General features: G+C 33.5%; 2 protein-coding genes across 2 annotated transcripts; one reads left to right on the top strand and one right to left on the bottom strand.

Moving 5' to 3' along the window:
- The first annotated feature begins 6,441 nt into the window (after positions 1-6,441).
- LOC134271771 (uncharacterized) lies at positions 6,442-8,163 on the top strand. Its single transcript, XM_062753982.1, has 2 exons — positions 6,442-6,543; positions 7,107-8,163. Exon 2 carries the CDS (start codon positions 7,108-7,110, stop codon positions 8,161-8,163), a length of 1,056 nt encoding a protein of 351 aa, XP_062609966.1. The 5' UTR covers positions 6,442-6,543; position 7,107.
- Positions 8,164-9,278: 1,115 nt separating this feature from the next.
- Positions 9,279-10,662, bottom strand: LOC134271769 (uncharacterized). Its single transcript, XM_062753981.1, has 2 exons — positions 9,997-10,662; positions 9,279-9,734 (listed from the first exon to the last, which is right to left on the bottom strand). Exons 1-2 carry the CDS (start codon positions 10,660-10,662, stop codon positions 9,279-9,281), a joined length of 1,122 nt encoding a protein of 373 aa, XP_062609965.1.
- Positions 10,663-23,042: the final 12,380 nt, after the last annotated feature.

Raw genomic sequence — 23,042 nt, 5'->3', positions numbered from 1 at the left:
TACCCCCACCAGGTGGCGGTGGGCACCTACGGTGCCCATGTGGCGAAATCGTCACCTTCAATTTAACCATTGAACTGTTGATTTTGTTGACTTTTTGTGGTTGATGTTGATATATGTGATGGTTGATGTTGATATATGTGATGTTGACTTTGAAAATTATATCTTATATAATGTAAATCTAAAGCAAAATAATATAATTAAAAGACAATTTGTGTTGAAATGTGTCCGTAGCACGATTGAGGTCAACCCAGCGTGCTACTTTTCCCGTCAGGGAGGGCACAACTTATGTTGATGTTGGGGGTATGCCATTTTGCCGGCTGCCCCACTGTTGTGTAGACCACTGTGGACAATACCTGCCAACTCGAATAAAACATTAAAATTAAATACTTAGCATTTGTTTATTATATATAGGTCTTTGATAATACCGCATATTTGAGTTCATCTCACAATATGCGTCGTTATCAAAGCTCTATATCCTTTAATTATATGTCATCATTCACCTCCTTTTTGTAAAAAATCGAATAAATGAGATAAGCCGGAATTTATTTATCCATTCATACAGTGTCAGTACGTAGTCACTAGGTTTACGGGTTATCTCCCCTTTTCTATGCATCAATGAAAGTGAAAGGTGGGTGATGAAAGTATCCGATTTATTTTTCTGTATTATGAAATACCCTCCCACCTCAACCCTTGAGCTAGGTGTTAAGTATATACTCTTTCTCCGTTTGTTTGTTTAAATTAACGTTTACATTGTTTTACATGGGTTAGGTATAGCCAATTTATTAAAGTTATGGAAATGTTATTGAGAATCTTTTTCTGCTGTGGGGTTTTGTTTTTGCCTTTTCAGGTATTTGAGATTTCGTTGAAGGAGACTGACGGTGCTGATCAGAATTGCCCGCTATTTCCGTATTCTAGGAACTATGGAATGATCTCTGACCGAATACCATGCGTGACAAGTGTCAACTTGGCGATTTATCCATGATTTCAAGGAGTTCGGGGAAAGACAGTAAACTATACTTCACAGTGGTAGTATTGGCGAAATCGTCACCTTCAATTTAACCATTGAACTGTTGATTTTGTTGACTTTTTGTGGTTGATGTTGACTTTTTGTGGTTGATGTTGATATATGTGATGTTGACTTTGAAAATTATATCTTATATAATGTAAATCTAAAGCAAAATAATATAATTAAAAGACAATTTGTGTTGAAATGTGTCCGTAGCACGATTGAGGTCAACCCAGCGTGCTACTTTTCCCGTCAGGGAGGGCACAACTTATGTTGATGTTGGGGGTATGCCATTTTGCCGGCTGCCCCACTGTTGTGTAGACCACTGTGGACAATACCTGCCAACTCGAATAAAACATTAAAATTAAATACTTAGCATTTGTTTATTATATATAGGTCTTTGATAAATAAACAATTATATATCAGATACTGAAAACCTCGTATTAATTAACGAACATTGAATGATAGAATATTTTTTTCTTTACAATACAAACCACAAAAAGTAAAACAAATATTAAAAGAGTGAAATGCGACTTTTTCGAGTAAATAAATTTAAGTTTACTTAAAAATTTTTATTGTAATCAATACGTGTCCTCCTTGAATGTGAAAGTCTGAAATACTGTATAGCTGTGCTTTGTAATGTTAATTTTGTTCCATGTCTTACCGTGGTAGGAGAGGCAGAGATTGACCAATCAAAATCTGACCAATTAAAATCTAACAAATGAAATTCTGACCATGCGGTGCGTTACTCTGCCTTTTCTCCCATCTACATCCTTGGAGGACGGACGTTGTTTCAAAGTTTGTTATTTATTTTATCAAGATTTTGGTGAGTAAATCTATTTCATTATGTCTGCTATGAGTACTGTAAATTTGGATTATCTCCCTTTACAAAATTGGTTTTATTTCTCATCTTGATATCTTGTGTCTGCTAAAAATTATATGTCATTATTAATAATACTTTTGAGAATTTCAAACAAATTATCAAACGTCACAAAGGCGGCAACACACGACAAACTGTTTTACAGACTTTTTACTCATTGAAGGAGGAAAAGATAAGGTGTTTTGGTAGATGGAAATCGGATGCATCTAAATATTACATAAGACATGTGACACCATGTTGATATATGCTTAAGTGGAAGTGGATCCTCGGAGCAGATTTGTTTTGTTTATTGTGTAGGATCTCGACTTTGAAGTGATTTTCAAGAGTATTAACGTATGGGGGCATATGTTTATCCCTCATCCAGAACAATAGTGCCTAAGTCATTTGTTAATACTTAGGCTGGTAGGTGACAAGATCGCGTGCATATAAACATTTAAAATGGTGAGGAAGCTTACAGTGTGAAATATTTTCCAATATGGGGGCATATGTCTATCCCTCATCTAAAACATTGCTCGAGACAGTCCTTAAATGAATACCATATACATGTGAACTTAGTAAAAAAAAAGCGAATAAGATGATGATTTGCGACTATAAGGGCATATGTTTATCCCTTATCGGACATTCTACATAGTGATTCGTTAATACTTGGGACCCACAGACATAATACACTAGGAATAGTAAACTCATTTGGTTGTGATGGGGGCATATGTTTATCCCTCATAAGACACTTGTGAATTCAAATTGTTGTTTTATTGCATTACGGGACATATGTTAACCAAATACATTATACTTTTATCCTTAGACGATTGCTTGTTAATGATATGCACAAGGGCATAATTGTCTGTGTAAAAGTAAATGCATTTGTTTTTGAAAATATGACTCCAAACTTTAAGAGCTAACACTATTGGGTAAAATTCCAAGAGAGTAATATTACATTTTTTCCAATTATCATTCCAAGTCCCATAGAACCAGTGCCCACCTAACACTGCCCCGTATCCTATAGATCCTGAAGCGTCTGTATACAGTTTTAATTCATTGGAATCAACCCACCTATCTGGTAAGAAAACCGACCTACCATTAAATTTTTCCAAGAAGGCTAACCAAGTACATAAATCTGCTTTTACTTCTTTGTTTAGTCTAATGCGATAATATGCTTTTGTAATGCCAATAGTAGTGTTGATAAGTCGCCTTAAGAATGCTCTACCTGGCAAGACCACATTACACGCAAAATTAAGAAGACCAATCACTGACTGCATGTCCTTCAAAGTAACCTTTCTGCTTGGTAAAAGCTGTTCAATTGTATCTCTACATTTTTTAACTTTATCAATAGGTAACCTTGCCTCCATCATCTCGGTGTCTAATTCATATCCCAGAAAAGTCATTACCTTGTTAGGACCAAATGTCTTATCCTTAGCCATAGGTACACCTATGTCGGCGCAAACTGTTAAAAACGCCACAACTTTTTGTGGCACTCTGTCGCAGATTTGTCAACAATTAGAAAATCATCTAATACATGAGTCATAAATTTAATTCCTAATTTTTCTTGTGCAATCCACTGAAGTGCTGTACTAAACCTTTCAAATATACGACAGGAAGAACTGCAACCCATCTGAAGACATGTGTCAAAATACCAATGACCTTGCCAAGTGAAACCAAAGTATTCAAACTGTGATGCATGTAAGTTGATAATTCGAAATGCATTAGAAATATCTGTTTTGCAACAATATGATCCTTTCCCACACTGCTTAATGTTTTGAATAGCATCCTCTACAGAAGAGTATTGAACAAATGACTCTTCCTCGGGTATGCCATCATTGACAGACTCACCTTCCGGATATGACAAATGATGGATCATACGGTACTCACCCTCTGTTTTCTTACTAACTAGACCTAAAGGGGAACAATTTAAAATTGGCAGTGGTTTCTCTTTGAAAGGACCCATAATTCTACCCAAATTTATCTCCTTTTCTAACATTTTGCTAATAACTTCTGGTAAGTCCAGTGCCGATTTTAATTTTTTTGAAAGAGTATTTCTACTTTCCCCTGAGTAACCAATGTGGAAACCATATCGAAAACCATTAACTAAAAATTCTGTTTCTACCTTGTCATACCCCACCAACCAGTACTCTAATCTACTGGGATTTACTGGAGTTGGACCCTTTTTGTGGGATAGGTTGGCTTTGAGAATTTAGCATTACCTGTGTTGGTTGATGTGCCATTTCCTTGAAATGGTTTTTGGGTTCTGGATTTGTCCAAGAAACGAAATGGCCGTTGAATTGGTTTTTTTACATATGTAGATTGGATGGAAGCCACCAAAGTTATAACATCTGTGCTGGAATTTGCATGATGAACCAAGCCTACAATACCTTCCAGCTTTGTGATAGGCAAAGCATGACCCCTGAGGGACTTCCTCATACGTACCAAATGACGAACAGTCTGGTTTTATTTTGCTTGACTTCTTTTCCGATTGTTTGAGGCGAGCATTAACATATATCTCCATATGGACATCACCCCATTCTACCTCATCTTGTTCTATGAGTTCCCTGAACTCCTTATCATATTTTCTCCAGTCCCCCTTTTCCTCTGCAATTTGCCTTACTGATTCCATGTGTTTTGCAAGCTTTGGCTGTGCAAGTGTATCTTTAATGCAATATATTGTCACATACCTATTCCACGCAGTTACCCAGTCATGCAGGGATAACGAACCATCCCTAACTTCGTCATCATCTGTGGATCGCATATTGTGGATTACCACCTTACCTGTCTGATCCTGTTCCTCTACCTTGATAGAATACTTACTTTTCCCCTTTTCCTTTTTTAACAACAGAGCCATATCAACATATTGTTTTGACCAAATTTTAGATTTTATTTTGTCAGAAACAGTTGCCTCTATTGGTACTGATGAGCTTACAAAACCTGATTTCTTACCGACATTTGCTGCAGGTGGAAGTTCAGTACCTACAATCTGTGAACTGTGTTCGATTACAGCGCCTGATACCAATCCTGAGATACTTGCATCCACTGACTTATTTGTTATTTGACAAACTGATCGACCCAGAAGGACCTGCTGTTAAGCTATTGCTTGATGTAGTGGAAGCATTATTTCCCCTTTCTCCCCCCATATTATGAACAGAGATACTCCCCTGATGTTGCAGTAATGGTTTTATCTCTGCTAACACCTTCTCCGTGACTGCCTTTGTTATGGTTTGGGTTAATGCAGCCAAGGTTTCACGAGGAACATCAAGGGGTTGAGTGCTTGTATCGACAGCCACAGCATCATTGGTAGTGGACTCTCCAGTTCCGTTCTGTGCACGACGTGGTCTTTTCACCTGACTTGTTTTGGACTGTTGGGCTTTATTCCTTTTGCCTGGCATAATGCTGGTAAATATATACGTATATAAATTTAAAATTAAGGAAGAAGTATGTATCCAATATATTATGTTATGTATAAATATAAACTGTAAAAGGCTTCGGCCTTAATTGACAATGAACAAGAATTGTAAGACCTCACTGTAGCCAGTGAGGTCCCAACTGTAACTGTAAGAGTCAGTTAGCCTACATGATAACGTATTTGAACATATTGATATTTAACATTACATTATATAACCACTTTCATCGCTCAGTACAATGTGTAAATCTAATACAACAAACTAGAAAGTGATGAACCTTTTCTTACAATTAATATGTTTTACGGTGTGACCGTTGAGGCGAGCGCAGTTGTACTTGAAAAATTGATCAGCCACTCCAAACATCAAGTCGCACGAGACATCTCGACTAGCTATGACGTCACACGACGTCACGGAGCTCGTCGGAGCTTACGGAAACGGCCGAGCGTCTGGTTTAAACTATAGACCTAGCACAATTTTGGTCGAAAAACATTGCAGAGTTATTTTTTGTTTCTTTGAAAGATTTCTACAAACTGAAAGCTTTTTATGCTTTTCGTTATTGTTTATTTATTTATCTATTTCACGGAAGCAACCGACATGACTTAATTAGCATATCGTCAAAATTCGTAAGTTTCCGGTGACGTCATTTGTATCATTTCCGAAGGGCAAGGTGAAAGCCGGTGTTGTGGCATGGGGGTATTTTTTTGAATAAGGTAAGGCAAAATCATTTCGTTAAGATTTCGGTAAGAAACAATGTTCCTTTATTTTTTTACTATTTTTGATTTATTTGCGCAAAGGACATTGGGTAGTGCAGGAATTCTGGGAATGTTGCACAGAGAAATTTGGCTGACGTATGTACAGATTTCAATCCGAATTTCCTCTGTTCTTACACGTTAGTCTATTGAGCTCGCTTCGCGAGCGTCGCTACGCGACGCTCGCTGCGCTCGCTAATATTTCACTTCATTGATTCTGCCGCTTTTCGATAAAACACCCTGTATCACCTACAGTTGTTGACAAAAATTTTCAGGAAATAGAGTAAATAGTAGAACCAAAAGTGTTTTGGAACAGATCTGTATTTCCCGAATTGCCGTAAGCCAATAAAAGCACCAATGGCCAAGTTCCGCAATGTCTTATTTCTGGAGTTATCTCTCTTTGAAAAATCGCTAGATGTCGCCAACACATTGACTTCCGGGGCGTTTGTTGTTCAACTTGTGTTGTGTACTCACAGTACTGATAATTGCAATTTCTGCGTTAGACAAGGACATACCAAGGTAAGATTTGCGATATATCTGTATAATTAATTTATTTAAAGATTTATAACCATTATCTAAACGTGGTAAATGGTATACAAATAATAAAATATAAATGCTCAGCGTTTTCGCGTGGCATTTAAATATTCAACTGAATTGGCTATTGCAAGGTCTAAGATCGACCCTGTTCGAACCGAATGTAGATGACATTGAAATTATGATTTAATAACTGTTTAATATTAACAGTAATGTAATATTGTCGGAATAATTGAATATGTGACCATCCAACAGCGTTTAATTCTGAAAAAAGGGGGTGTCTTTATTAATCCGAGATTCCTCTGACTCTAACCCCCGCTTTTATTTTATGACGTTTGTCCGCACATGTCATAAAATAAAAGCAGGGGTTAGAGTCAGGGGAATCTCGGATTATGTCTTTATATGATATTGATATGATATCAATAATTGTTTACATAAATTACATCTTGGGATCCTAATTACATTCAATTTTTATGAAACCCTTTTAAGTTATTTGGGCACTGTGTGTTTTCTGAATCTGTATTAATATACAATATTGAATGTTTCAGAATGTCTTCAAGCACTGATGATGAAGGTGAACCATCTCACTTGTCTCTAGAAGAAATTCAGTCATGGAAAGTTGTTGAACTAAAAAATTGGCTTGAAAATCACAGGCTTAAAAAATCTGGGAATAAAGAGGTATTGGCAAAGAGAGTTTACAAAGCCATGAGGCATGGTTATGATTCATCAGAAGATTTCATAGATACAGATGAAGAAATAGAGAAAACTGTTCCTGTTCATCCTTCAACAGATTCATGGAAAGAACTTGACTCTACTGATATTCCTGAAATTTCTCATAAGGCCATTGATATTTATTTTAAATGTCATAAAAATCCTGTAACTGGAGAAAGGTTAAATTTCGAGAGACAAATGAAAAAAGCAAAGCGTCTGTGCAATGAAGGGTTCATAAGAGAAATTGAATACAATAAAGGAAACAGTGATTTTTGTTACATGCGATCAACTTGTCTTCCATCAATGAAACAGACTGTTCAAGTTGGATTTGGAAAAAGTGCTAAATATTATTCTTTGAATGTTTGTATAAAGAAAAAGTCAGGCATTGTTGTAAATGCTTTATGTAATTGTAAAGCCGGAGAGGCAGGTCTTTGTGCTCATGTTGGAGCATTATTGTATGTACTTGTAAAAACAAAAAATTCCTGTACATCTAATCAGTGTGTGTGGAATAGACCTACACCTTTGAGAAGAAAACCAAGTCCAAAAAGAGTTGGAGATATTAGTTTTTCAAAAACAGAAAAAGATAATATTGTAGACAAAGTTCGTCCTTTCCCAGGCATTTATAATCCTGGACCTTGTCAAAGTGAATGCAGCTCATTTTTGAATGATATTTTGGATGGCTTAAAAGATATTTACCCACAATGTGTCTTGTATCAAACTTTAAGAGCAGAGCATGTTAATATAGATTCCTTTTTGAATATTTTTTTGCCAGATTTTATGTATAGGGACAATGTAAATCTAAAATCAAAAGAATGTGTTGAAAATTTTAAATCTTTTGTAAACAATATGAATATAACAACAGAGGTTAGTGAACTGTTAGAAAAAGGGAACTAGAGGTCAAAATTCAAATGTTAACTGGAGAAAGGCTAGATGCAATATCATTACTGCATCAGTAATGGGTGACGTTGTCAAAAGAGTAAAGTCCGAACCAGACAATTTAGTCAAGAAAATTTGTGGATACGTAGTAGTACCAGATTGTGTAAAAAGTATCAGTTATGGTCGAACAAATGAATCTGTTGCTTTGAGTGATTATATGGAGCGACATTTAAATTTGTGTGGTGATGTGAAGATCGAGTCCTGTGAGACTATATGTCAACCCTAAGTACCCATTCCTTGGGGCCAGTGTTGATGGACTTGTTACTTGTGTAGAATGTGGTACAGGACTTGTCGAAGTCAAGTGTCCTTATGGAAAACAAAAAAGTCCTTGGAGGAATATGCCTCCGACAAAATGTGGACAAGATAAACATTTTTTTTGCACTGAAAACAATGGTGAACTTAAATTAAAACAGAACCATAATTATATGTACCAAGTTCAAGGCCAGCTAGCATTATATGAACTTAACTGGGTTGATTTTGTTGTTTATACAAAAAAAGGTATATCTGTTGAAAGAATTCTTTTTGATGTTGGAATCTGGAATGATATGGTTCCAAAGATGAAATCTTTTTATACATATGGTGTTGTACCAGAACTTTTCACTAGAAGAATTCAGCGAGGAAAATCACTGTACATGTATAACATTTGATGTACATTTGTTAATAATTTGAATATTGCATAGAATGATTCTATTTGATTTTGAACATGTGTACATAAAACTGTTAACACTCTGAAACTTTTATATTTGCATGAGAGCTTAGATTCATCTGTAAAAATATTGAATAAAAACAAAAAGGTTATGTGATTTATTTTATTTATCCACATCTCATTTATGATTTCAAGGTCCAAGTGTACATATTTCAAGTTTATTTTCAAATGAATGTTTGTATTTCACATCGAATCGTCAAAATTCACATCACCTTGAAAACCACAAAATGTGATATACTTTAAATGGGTTTTTTTAATCATGCATTTAAAAAAATAATTCCTGGAAAGTAAATTTCCTCATAACAGGAATAAAAATAATTATACATGTTAGGGCATCCAGAAAAAAATCTAGTTAATTATATTTATGTCACTTCAGAAGTGGAGGCAATAAGTTAGTTAAAGATGTACAGATAACTATAATTTGTTCTGATAAGTGCACTTCTGAAATTGGTAAAACTGAGTTCACAATATTGTAGTTTTTGATCTGTTCCATCTTCATTTCAACTACTATTCTGGCTGAAGCTATTCTATTTGTTTTAAAGAAATCATGTTTTGACATCTGGCATGTACTTGATACTCGTGGTGGAACATTCAATCCAACATCAGCTGGTAACAAATCTTCTATTGTGAAACCTTTATCTGCCATTACAACATCACCTGGTGACAGTTTTGGAAGAAATCCATCGTGCTGAGTAATGTGTCTGTCTGACACATTCCCACCCCACAGTCTTGACACAAAGGTTACCATACCACTTGGTGACACACCAATCAATATTTTAAAAGTGTTTGAATGTTTGTATTCGGACCACGTCATCCACTGTGCCTTTAAAGAGGACGGTTTTTCAATAAAAAATTCTGTGCAATCAAGCACAATTCTAGTATCTGCGTGCATGCTAAAAAGCTTTGGTAAGTTACACAAAATCTGCTCTCTGGAGACCCACTTTATTAAGGATTTGCAGTGATCATAGAGGAAGTTAATCCAAGTGTTCATTACTCGTGATACTGTCGTTTCGGACACCCTGAAAATATCAGCAAGGTGTTCCTGAAGAGAGAGAGAGAGAAACTAAACGAAGTCTCATGCAAACCATCAAGAATTCATCCACTGGTCTCAAGGAACGTTTTCTGCCAGGCTTTTTAACCCCTGGTTCATGATACGACTTCTCACCCATGGACCTTGTCTCTCCCTCCCAGTAATTGAGTTTCTCTGCACCATGTTTCTGCCTCAGCACTGCAAAAAACATCCAAAAAATTTGAAAAGTTGCAAAACCTGTATAAAATCTTGTTTTAGAATCGTCATCTTTCATATCTTCATATGTCATCCTAGGCAAATCTGCCTGAACTTCAGCATTAACAGTAGACAAAGGGCTGCCAGTCGTCTGGGTTGCAGTTGAAACATGTACACAATGCTCTTCTGTATTTGTGTACGCATCTTTTGAATAAAAATATTTGAGGTCAGTTTGTATTGCAACATCATTGTACATTGACACAGGATTATCTTGTGGATTTTCAGTATCACTTTGCCCTGAACCATCATTTTGAAATGAATTTTCAATTTTTCTTACAAGAGGTCTTCGGGATTTTGTTTCCTTTTTGGGTTTACTTGGAAAAATTGTGGGAATCGATTCCTCAGTAAATGTTCCCTCAAAATGAACACTGCAAACTCGTGTGTGGTCTTTTACAACCAAATTTGCTCTCACATGTCGAAGTCGCTGAATCCAGAGACGCTTAATATGGGCCTTTTTCTCCGACATAGGGAAGCGATGCAATAATATTTTATTTAAATATTCATCCAATGTTTGAGAAGTTTTTCTGTATCCAGGAACGCAGCAATATTTCTTCCCCATACTGGAAAATAAAAAGTACATTGTAAAGTACTTAAAAAGGAATTTTTTTTCAAAAAAAAATGTTACAATTGACATTCATGTCCTTTTAAAATAAATTATGTTATGAATTCAAAATTATTTACATGTTACTGAATTGTTTTGCGAATTAAACAATGCCTTTTACACAACGGGGGGGGGGGGGCAATGTTAGATTTTCTTATGAACACAACTTGACAGCTGTAAATATTCATTCCTCGTCGAATAAAAATAAATTCTATACTTTAAAAAAATAGATATATGTATATAGACCTTTATAAATATTGACATTTTTTTTTTCTAGAATATACTAGATCCTTATGGTTGTTGCATGTGTATTAGATTCAAGAACCAACTCTGTACTGCTTTTATATTAATATGCATCGTAAACCAGTGTAACATCCTAAATACGACCGCTATTTAAATCCCTTACCTGGCTTGTCAGTGTCCTCGATACCGATAGTGTGTATTTTCTCGACGCTTCTTGCTTCAGCGATTTTGTTGCTTTGTGTATTGACGCCCTGGAAGTGGAGAGCTTCACAGTTAGGGACGATAACTCGTATTAAAAAAACATTGCGGAACTTGCTAAAAAACGGCTAAATGTCAAGCACAAAAGACTGCCTGAAACTTGTACCTAGGACTTGCCTAAAGTACTGTAAAAATTCACAATATTTTAGTAATCAACTAATACCGAAACAAACAAATTGGCAGATATTTTTCCAACAAATTGTTTTCTTTTTATACAGAAAAAGGATAAATCTGGAAGGCGTCAACATGCACTTCTACTGTTTCTAATGTAAATGAATGATTAAACCCTGAAAATTATTTAGATTTACCGGTAATCTCATATAAGAATTCGAAGGGCGGGTTGTGAAAGTCCGTAATAACCAATTTAAAATTAAATAAACATGATCTAACCAAATAGCCATAAATAATATTGAATTCTAAAATAAAGTTATATACGTATAGAATGAAATCGATTAATTCTATAAATTGATTCGGTGCAATACATTTACACGTCTTGAATGGTCAGGGCGAATCAGACTCTTGTTTTATTATTATAGTAAAATACCTCTAAAAATATTAATGCGAGCAAATGTTGCCATAGTTTGAAATGTTAGAATTATTTCAATCTTTTCTACGATCAAAGAAATTGTTTCTTGTAACCCGATGAAAACCCGGTAATCCGAAGAAAACCCGATGATCCAAAGTTAATGTACCATAATTGGCATTTTTTAAAAAAGTTTATTAAAAAACTTATTCATGGAAACATCGTACAAATAAAATAAATCAGTGGATTGAGTTAAGGGACTTTGTTTCATTAAAATTGATTTATATGCTTTTTTTTATTTAATAATACATTGTAAAATTATTTAATTTATTTAGAAAAAATCTTTAATGATGTAGCTCACACAAGGTATGAACAGAATCCCGAAAATAGATACTGTTTGACACAAGGTGAGAGAGCAGTTCAGGTATGTTGACGGTGAACACACACAGGCCTAGTTGTCATTTAGGGGGATAGGGGAGAAGGGGGAGGGGGTATTGACCGCACAGGAAGGCAGTGTGCTGATTAGACAGGTACACATACGCGTCAGTTTTACGGCAAGGAAAGCTCTTCGATTTGACACTCAGGTGCATTATTTTTTCAGTTTATTTCCACGCCGAAAAGGTAAGCTGTTAATAGTCGTCATGTTTTTTCCTGTATATTATTTTAGATTATCTAATGCCAGATAAAATCAATGAAAAACTTCTATTTTATTGTAACGAAACCGCAAGACTTATCGAAAAACTTTATAGTTCATGAAACTGGATATCAAAAGTTATTCTGAAAAACGACAGCCCTTGTTTGAACTTTGACCCCTTTCGAAGTTATTTCCCTTTACGCAAGAAATGCTTGTTATCGCTACTCCTCCGAAACCGTAGACCGTATAGACACCAAACCTTCACTAAAGTCTTCGACTAATTGAGAGGACTCTGGAATCTATTCATTGCGAAAGTATTCGTTGACTCCTTCAATGAGTTATTGCCCCTGAAACTTTTTGAATTTTAGAAATTATTAAAAATTTTCAAAACGAGAAGTGAGAGAGACATGGGACCAACTGCATAAGATTCATTGAGCTTTGAGCTTAAAATTCATGTAAAGGTCAAAGGTCAAGGTCATTCAAAATTTGAGAAATTAATCTCTTTTTATATCTTTTTTGTCTCTTAACATATACAAACTGTCTGAGCATCATTAATATGTACTCTTAAAACTATCTTAAAGATTCAATTCGTATTCCGTAACATTGACCCTATTAAAAGTTATCGCCCTTTGTGCGGAAAACCTTGTTATCGCTACTACTTCGAAACCATAAACCGTACAAATATGAAACCTTCACTAAAGTCTTCGACTAATTGAGAGGATTCTGGAATCTATTCATTGCGAAAGTCTTCGGTGACTTCTTCAATGAGTTATTGCCCCTGAAACTTTTTGAATTTTAGAAATTATTAAAAATTTTCAAAACGAGAAGTGATAGTGACATGGGACCAACTGCATAAGATTCATTGACCTTTGACGTTATGAAATTCATATAAAGGTCAAAGGTCAAGGTCATTCCAAAATTGAGAAATTAAGCTCTTTTTATATCTTTTTTGTCTCTTAACATATACAAACTGTCTTAGCATCATTAATATGTACTCTTAAAACTATTTAAAAGATTCAATTCGTATTCCGTAAGATTGACCCTATTAAAAGTTATCGCCCTTTGTGCGGAAAACCTTGTTATCGCTACTACTTCGAAACCGTAAACCGTACAAATATGAAACCTTCACTAAAGTCTTCGACTAATTGAGAGGGTTCTGGAATTTATTCATTGTGAAAGTATTTGGTGACTCCTTCAATGGGTTATTGCCCTTGAAAGTCTCTGATTTTTACAAATAATTAAAAATTTTCAAAACGAGAAGGTATAGAGACATGAGCCCAACTGCATAAGATTCATTGAGCTTTGAGCTTAAAATTCATGTAAAGGTCAAAGGTCAAGGTCATTCCAAAACTGAGAAATTTAGCTCTTTTTATATCTCTTTTGTCTTTCAACATATGCTTAATGTCTATGCATCATTAATATGTACTTTTAAAACTGTGTCTTAGATTTCATTCTCGTCCCTTAAGATTGACCCTATTAAAAATTATTGCCCCTTGTACGAAAAACATTTTTATTGCTATTGCTCCAAAACCGTAAACCGCAAAGACACAAAACCTTCTCTAATGTCTTATGGGACTTTAGGCAAAACTTTTATGTTCAAGTGCAAAAGGATCTGGTGACTCCTTGAATGAGTTACTGCCCTTAAATGCTTTTGTGCTTAATATTAAACCTTATAACTTTTAAACTATAAGTCATAGAGACATGGGGTTAATTACAATGTGACCCTTGACCTTTGACCTTGAATATGACTTGAAGGTCAAAGGTCAAGGTCACCTAAAAAAAAAATTCATTTTCATTTTTTTTTCTTCTTTTAAGCCATTCCTGGTTTCTTTTTTATGAAATTTAATTTTAAATAGATAAATATTAAATGAAATTGAAATTCAAAAGGTGGAAAGACCTCTTATTGTTCTGTGAACAATAAGTCTCCTAGTTATTATTATTCTTCTTCCGCTGATTTTTTGTTTCGACATTTATCGAAAAGACTTTTTGTTCATCGTAAAGGTCTTTAAAGTTATGAACAAATTTGACCCAACGCGTATGAACTATGACCCCTTTTCGAAGTTATTTCCCCTTTACGCAAGAAATGCTTGTTATCGCTACTCCTTCGAAACCGTAAACCGTAGAAATATGAAACCTTCACTAAAGTCTTCGACTAATTGAGAGGACTCTGGAATCTATTCATTGCGAAAGTATTCGGTGACTACTTCAATGAGTTATTGCCCCTGAAACTTTTTGAATTTTAGAAATTATTAAAAATTTTCAAAACGAGAAGTGATAGAGACATGGGACCAACTGCATAAGATTCATTGAGCTTTGAGCTTAAAATTCATGTAAAGGTCAAAGGTCAAGGTCATTCCAAAATTGAGAAATTAAGCTCTTTTTATATCTTTTTTGTCTCTTAACATATACAAACTGTCTTAGCATCATTAATATGTACTCTTAAAACTATTTTAAAGATTCAATTTGTATTCCCTAAGATTGACCCTATTAAAAGTTATCGCCCTTTGTGCGGAAAACCTTGTTATCGCTACTACTGCGAAACCATAAACCGTACAAATATAAAACCTTCACTAAAGTCTTCGACTAATTGAGAGGATTCTGGAATCTATTCATTGCGAAAGTCTTCGGTGACTTCTTCAATGAGTTATTGCCCCTGAAACTTTTTGAATTTTAGAAATAATTAAAAAATTTCAAAACTAGAAGTGATAGAGAGATGGGACCAACTGCATAAGATTCATTTACCTTTGAGGTTAAAATTCATGTAAAGGTCAAAGGTCAAGGTCATTCCAAAATTGAGAAATTAAGCTCTTTTTATATCTTTTTTGTCTCTTAACATATACAAACTGTCTTAGCATCATTAATATGTACTCTTAAAACTATTTTAAAGATTCAATTCGCATTCCATAAGATTGACCCTATTAAAAGTTACCGCCCTTTGTGCGGAAAAACTTGTTATCGCTACTACTTCGATACCGTAAACCGTACAAATTTGAAACCTTCACTAAAGTCTTCGACTAATTGAGAGAGTTCTGGAATCATTCATTGTGAAAGTATTTGGTGACTCCTTCAATGGGTTATTGCCCTTGAAAGTCTCTGATTTTTAGAAATAATAAAAAAAATTTCAAAACGAGAAGGTATAGAGACATGAGCCCAACTGCATAAGATTCATTGACCTTTGAGCTTAAAATTCATGTAAAGGTCAAAGGTCAAGGTCATTCCAAAACTGAGAAATTTAGCTCTTTTTATATCTCTTTTGTCTTTCAACATATGCTTAATGTCTATGCATCATTAATATGTACTTTTAAAACTGTGTCTTAGATTTCATTCTCGTCCCTTAAGATTGACCCTATTAAAAATTATTGCCCCTTGTACGAAAAACATTTTTATTGCTATTGCTCCAAAACCGTAAACCGCAAAGACACAAAACCTTCTCTAATGTCTTATGGGACTTTAGGCAAAACTTTTATGTTCAAGTGCAAAAGGATCTGGTGACTCCTTGAATGAGTTACTGCCCTTAAATGCTTTTGTGCTTAATATTAAACCTTATAACTTTTAAACTATAAGTCATAGAGACATGGGGTTAATTACAATGTGACCCTTGACCTTTGACCTTGAATATGACTTGAAGGTCAAAGGTCAAGGTCACCTAAAAAAAAAATCATTTTCATTTTTTTTCTTCTTTTAAGCCATTCCTAGTTTTTTTTTTATGAAATTTAATTTTAAATAGATAAATATTAAATGAAATTGAAATTCAAAAGGTGGAAAGACCTCTTATTGTTCTGTGAACAATAAGTCTCCTAGTTATTATTCTATTTCTGCCGAACTTTTGAAACCGTAAGACTTATCGAAAAACTTTATAGTTCATGATATTGGATATTAAAAGTTATTCCGAAAAACGCCCCCCGTGTTTGAACTTTGACTGCTTTCGAAGTTATTGCCCCTTCGCTATAAATGCTTGTTATCGCTACTCCTTCGAAACCGTAAACCATAGAAATATGAAACCTTCACCAAGGTCTTTGACTAATTTAGAGGACTTTCAATCTATTCATTGCGAAAGGATCTATAGACCCCTTATATGAGTTATTGCCCCTGAAAGTTTTTGAATTTTACAAATAATTAAAAATTTTCAAAACAAGAAGTCGTAGAGACATGGGTCCAACTGCATTAGATTCATTGACCTTTGACCTTAAAATTTATGTAAAGGTCAAAGGCAAGGTCATTCCAAAAATGAGAAAATTAAGCTATTTTAATCTTTTTCAACTTTCAACATATACTTTAAGTCTATGCATCATTCATATGCACTCTTAAACTATTTCAAAGATTTCGTTCTTGTCCCCTAAGATTAACCCTTTTAAAAGTTATTGCCCCTTGTGTGGAAAACCTTGTCATTGCTACTACTTCAAAACCGTAGACCTTAGAGACACCAAAGCTTCACTAAGTCTAAAGGGTCTTTAGGCCTAACTTCACTGTATAAAAGCGAAAGGATCTGATGACATCTTATATGAGTTATTGCCCTTTAACTTCTTTGTCCTTACTATTAAACCTGATAACTTGAAAACTTTAAGTCATAGAAGCATGGGGTCAATTTAATTAACAAAAAAAAAAAGCAACTCGGAATACCTCGGGAGTTTCTTCCTGTAGTAAAGATAAAAAACGAACGTTTCCGAATATACACGATAAACGCAAAACACGATACACGATAGAACCTGATAAACGATTTGTTCGATAAACGCAAAACACGATAAACGCAAAACACGATAGAAAAAGCAAAACACGATAAACGGAAAACACGATAAAAAAGGATACAGCACGAACAAGGATACACGCAAGATAGAAAGGGAACAGACGAAAGGGCACGATAGATTTTTAATAAAAGAATAACGATGTGGGTCCCGTATTTGAATGTTGAGTGGAAAGCCGCAGCGAGTGTTTTCTTCTTTTCATGATACGAATTGCAAAATTCTGCTTCATATTCTGCTTCATATTCATATGAGAGTTAGATAAAAAAATCTCTTTTATTGGTGCGTGAATTTAATTTATTGATTTAGCTCAAATCAATTTACTTCGTTTAAAATCAACATGTTTTGTACCTGCTGTCTCACTTAACGGCAGTGTGACGTCAAAACATAGCGTCAAGAATTTCTTGAAAAAAATCCATACATTTCACAAAGTTAAATCCAAAGCCGCCTCATTAAATCCTTTTTCTTATAATTGACATTTTAAAAAAAAAAAGAATTGCTTGTTATACAATTTATTTGTTAATGTTTTAATTTTTTTAAATTAGGACCTATGTTAACCTTATTTTTCCCAAATTTTTTAAATTTTTTTTTAGATTTTTACAGTTATATCGTTTCTTCAAAAGAGTCCTCATTTGATACAAAATTAAAGTCTCTGTCACTCAAATACTGCACATACTATTTATACGCACATACACTCCACTATGCTTGTGACATGTTATTTGAGGATTGTTCCGAAAAAACACCAAATTGCATAGTTATCTGCTGCTTTGGGACGTTCTAAAAAAGTTATCATTTATGTCGTTTTTAATAAAGACTACCCATCTTCTCAAGTTGATTTCTTTTCAACAAAGTAAAACATTAAAGCTGAACACGACCCAAATAGGCATACGCCATTTTTGATAGCATTATCTACGATACATCAATACTAGGGTATACTCGTCGCATTCGTTACACCTGACTGCTTTATTGTCCCGGGATTGGGTGGAATGGCGACCCGTGTTCGTGCTGGTTATTTTGCATTACCTTTGTTGAATTTTATTGCAGTTACGTTTATCTATGTTGTTTGAACGCACTGACTTATGTACCTATAATTGTAAATTTATTTGGTATCTTACTTCCCCGATTAGCAAGTATTACTTTATTATTCTCGCTACCAGGTCCTGTATAGCATACGTCCGTCTACACCGGTGTCCCCTGATTACACTGACAAGTCTCTAATTCTTGCCCTATTTATAGGGGTCTGCAGGGTAGCGAGTTCAAGAACTAAAATGGCGGACACAATACTTTTACGAATCATGTTCAGCTTTAAGCCATACTATGGAATACAAATCGATATTAATATTCTTAACTTGAATTTTTAGGTTGTTTGTCGTTTTTGCTTTTTTTTACAGAGAATATGATGATTGACATTATTTAGTATGATGTTTGTTATTTACTAAATGTTGACCTGCTCTGCAATCTGATTTTTGCATTTTTAACATCTGGATAAGTTTTAAAAAATTGTGACATTTTTAGGGACTCCGCCCCTACCCAGGAAGGACAACTCTTTATTTTATAATTTAATTCAAAAAGTTTTTAAAATAAGCTAAAATTAAATCTTTTCAACAACAATTTTTGTTATATGCCTCTCAATGTGCTTAATGGTTCTTTAATTCTCAAAAAGGTCTTATTAAAAGTAAAAATTTTTATCCCGAAAAAGCATTAGATACCAATGTTTATTAACATGATTGAAATTAGAAGTGATTTATGGAGCTTTGCAAAGAACCTTGAAGCACATTGAGAGGCATATAATGAAAATTGTTGCATGAAAATTTTAATTTTCAAGCTTCATTTAAAGACTTTTTGAATTAAATTATGAATTAAAGAGTTGTCCTTCCTGGCTGAGGGTAGGAGTCCCTTAAAAACATTAATACAAACCTTTTGAATTTATTGTTTAAATATTTCTACCAAATTTGGATAACATATGACGTCAAATAAAAAAGTAAGAACATTTCGAAAAACCCTATTATTTTTTTATTTTTATTTTTAGTTTTTTGGTTGATCGGGATGTTTTTATGGATACTCGATGTTGTTGTATTTTAGATGTTTGACATAAAAAGCGTGGTTGGAAATTTTTTTGGTCATTAAATATATAACAATATATAACAAATAATTGACGAAAAAAAAAACAACTTAAATAATGTCATTCATATAGAAAATCAATGAATAAATAATACAAATATAAAATATTATGGTAAATAAAAAAAACCCAGCAGCAAAATTCATAAAAAAATTTGATTTCTAAAATATTATGCATATAGGGTCATGTAGAGAATGTCTATAATGTTTTTTTTTTTCCAGATCAAAACAGTGTCAAAAATGTTGCAATACTGATCACCGATCAAAGCCACAAAGGGTTTTGAATCACATCATTCACTGGCTTATTCATTTTTTGTCATCAGTGTTAACGTGGGATATTTTGTCGCTTAAAATATTGTGTTTTTTATCAGGAATATCGTATTTAAAAGAATATTATATTTTGTTCACAGATGAAAATATATCACAGGATTTTGCCCCCCCCCGGCAGCATAAAAGGTATTTTTTATAGTACATGTATATATTTAGATTTTCAAAATCAAAAATATGATTCTTTTAAGTGGAAAAAGGCCACAATAATAAATGCGCTTTCATTGGAATGGTTTATTTTCAGCATATATTTTTATTAAGCTTTAGTACATAAAAAATATATTTTAATCGTAATTACATCTCGAAAAATATCATAAAATTAAAGAGCGATTAATCCAAAAGTTAAAATTTGAATACAATATAATGTTTAATTGAACCGATAATCAATAAAATGCACACCGATCCCAAATTTTGTTGCGATTCTGAGGTTTGTTAAATGAAAAGATACTTTTAACTCCAATTGATTTATATCACGAATGAAATACCTTAAAGATTTCCATTGACTTAATAATGTTAATAACATTTATTGTTGATGTTGTGATCTTAGATTTACGTACCGTACTCTTCTTTTCCTTAACAACAATTTTCAATTCTACATTGGAATCATAAAAGTATGAATTAAACGTCAGTACATTGATATCAATATAGTATTACATGTACATCGTGTATCATATCCTTTTTTGTTTCATACAATTTCACAACAACAAAATAACATTCTGTTGTTTAAAATGGATAGAAATACTTAATACTTATGATTATGAAATTATTTCAAAATTAAAAGATAATCATCATTAATTTTTGTCATTTTTTTACAGAAAAGGTCAAAAAAGAAAATAAATTAAATTATAAAAAAGCATTTTCAGATCCATCGCATTCCCAAAGTCTTCTGGTAGGAGTGATAATTTGCGGGATATTGGTCGTTATATTGACTGGAATTGTTGTTCTCCTAGTAATCCACATCTTCAGAATGAAAAGGTACAAGATGGTTTTGTATAGTCATAGTTTATAATTATAACTTCACTTAATTCATGAATTACAATTTCAACATTAAAACAGTTTATGTATCACAATTTCAACATTAAAACAGTTAATGTATCTTTGAGTAAAGCTGTTGTATTCAACGTATTATATATTTATCACTATTCAACAGAATGCATTATTTTGATGAAAAAGAAGTCACTCAGAATGCAGAATCTGTCTCTTCATCGACTCCAAATTCAGCCTATATCACCCCGATTCTAGCACAAGGTGATATTCAACCCGAACAGCATTACAAAGAACTCTCGTTTGTAAATGAGTACGTAGAAATTGTGCAATGAAAGCAGCATTATTAGGAACCGAAAAATGACAACTTGGAGAAAATTTGCATATGAAAAATATCAAGTTTTCCTTGTATAACATCTTAAATGAAAATAGACAAAAAGCTATTGTAATGGACTATAAGGGAGAACTATTGTACAGCATATTTAAAAGATAATGGAATACTTACATACCGGATTGTAAAGAAAAAAAGAAATATGTGTTGAGAGAATGTTTAAACACTAGTTAGGATGGACACACGACACTCGATAGTTTCTTATATGTACTTATTGAACCTTCCAAATTCTTGTGCAAAATTCTTGGCATTTAAATCAATACACTCATACGAGGGTTGATCCAAAAGTAAGGTCACAACTTCGATAAAATCGATATCCGTCGACGTAAAACAACAAAATTATAAATGATGAAAGCTATATTAATGTCAAATCAGACCTGAAAATTTCAATTCAACATGATTTATACTTTTCAAAATATCGGATTATATATATGTGCGATTAGGGATTGCCGCAGCTAAATAACGTCATAAGCCCGGATACGCGCCGTCATACATTTAAACGCTTCCCTTCTTTCATTAAAATATATTTGAGATTTGATATCCACGAACACGTTCACAAATTTCACTTTCTTACCCTTAGTACCCATCGTACACTCACTCTTTTCAGAATTATTTCTGTCTAAATTCATTGAACAGCAGTACATGTAAAAGACCAACTTAAAATTTCACATATCGCACTATCCGTCTGTCTTTTTGATAACGTCACAGACCATTGAACATTTCCTCCGCCCTCCCATCTTTCGGTTTTCTTGTCATCTGCTGAGCATTTAATGACCCATCACCCACCGAAAATCGCTGAAACCATCTAAATAAGTCTCTTATTTACATTTTTTTCCTCCGAAAGTCTGGTGAATTAACGTAACTGTCTCTACTTGCGATTTCTCCATTTTGAAGCAAAAATGCATAATAGTTTGTTTTGGCTTTTTTGTCCTTTTTTGACATTTCCTTTTTTCAATGCATCGGAATAAATCAACTATGTTTTTCATAAAAAATAGCAGTGATGTCATATATTTTTCAATTTATGACTAGAAAATGATGTAAATTTTTGTCTTTTATAGTATTTTGCGTTTATGCGCTTTTAAAAGATCTTTTTAAGTGTTTGTCTTTTTTTATACTAAAAAATACACTTTAATTTGTACGTTTGGTTTTGAAACGGCGACACCCCCTATTTTATATGTTTTAAACATCTATAAAATAAATTCAGTTAAAATTGAATGAAAAAATAAAATTGAATTGAATTTTTATTTGTGCATCTTTTGGTATATAATATTTGATAATATGACACGAAATATAAAAGATATGGACACTGTGACATTACTTTTGGATAAACCCTCGTACATAAATGAATATAGCACAGCCACATTCTTTAAAAATTTTTTTTTACAAAAAGAGTTTACTCCATTACCTACATTATAAATCACAAGGTATAGTGTGCAATCAACTTGGATAATTAAGAAATGTCTCTAGAAACATAACGATAAACATACCAAGCGATTAAACATGCATTGGTCGTGCTGCTAGTTCTTCAACTCAACCAAGACTGTAAATTTTAAAATAGTAAAACTAATAGATGCATATCCTTATTCCAAATTTCTCTTGATTCAGAAATCACAAAAATGCTACAATAGATAATGCTACAAGCTAAATATTCGGAATTTTCTTTTCAAATCTCCTTTGTTTACACATACTAGAGGTACACATCTCATCATAGCTAGCTTAGAGTGTCTGATACGCTACTCTCCTCATGGCCGAGAAAAGGGATATTCAGAATAGTTATTATGATTATAGAAAAAAAGAATCGAATTTATAATTCATGGCCACGAAATGTCAATCCCACCCTAAATATTTGTTTTGATCACAACATGGCGTCAGTCACACTTATATATATATATACAGTTAATATGAGTTTAAAAATAAATTCCTTTTTTAAATATATTTCTTTATCTATATACTAGTAGCTAGACGGTTGCAAGTTGACTCATGGTCATATAACACATACATCTGGGACAGGAAAATTAAAGGTGAAAC

This window comes from Saccostrea cucullata, unplaced genomic scaffold (assembly GCF_032062105.1).
Source record: "Saccostrea cucullata isolate Sc308-1 unplaced genomic scaffold, CSIRO_AGI_Scuc_v1 ctg7979, whole genome shotgun sequence".
In the NCBI taxonomy this organism is placed as follows: domain Eukaryota; kingdom Metazoa; phylum Mollusca; class Bivalvia; order Ostreida; family Ostreidae; genus Saccostrea; species Saccostrea cuccullata.
Note: the sequence above shows the minus strand (reverse complement) of the source record. Positions and strands in the feature narration are given on the sequence as shown.

What these genes read in the sequence shown, in the direction of transcription:
- LOC134271769 (XM_062753981.1), bottom strand. Translation starts at nt 10,662, where the DNA reads ATGTCGGAGAAAAAGGCCCATATTAAGCGTCTCTGGATTCAGCGACTT. An exon ending in CAGTGGATGAATTCTTGATG is followed by an intron (nt 9,735 to 9,996) that starts GTTTGCATGAGA and finishes TCCTCTTTAAAG; the next exon opens with GCACAGTGGATGACGTGGTC.
- LOC134271771 (XM_062753982.1), top strand. Translation starts at nt 7,108, where the DNA reads ATGTCTTCAAGCACTGATGATGAAGGTGAACCATCTCACTTGTCTCTA.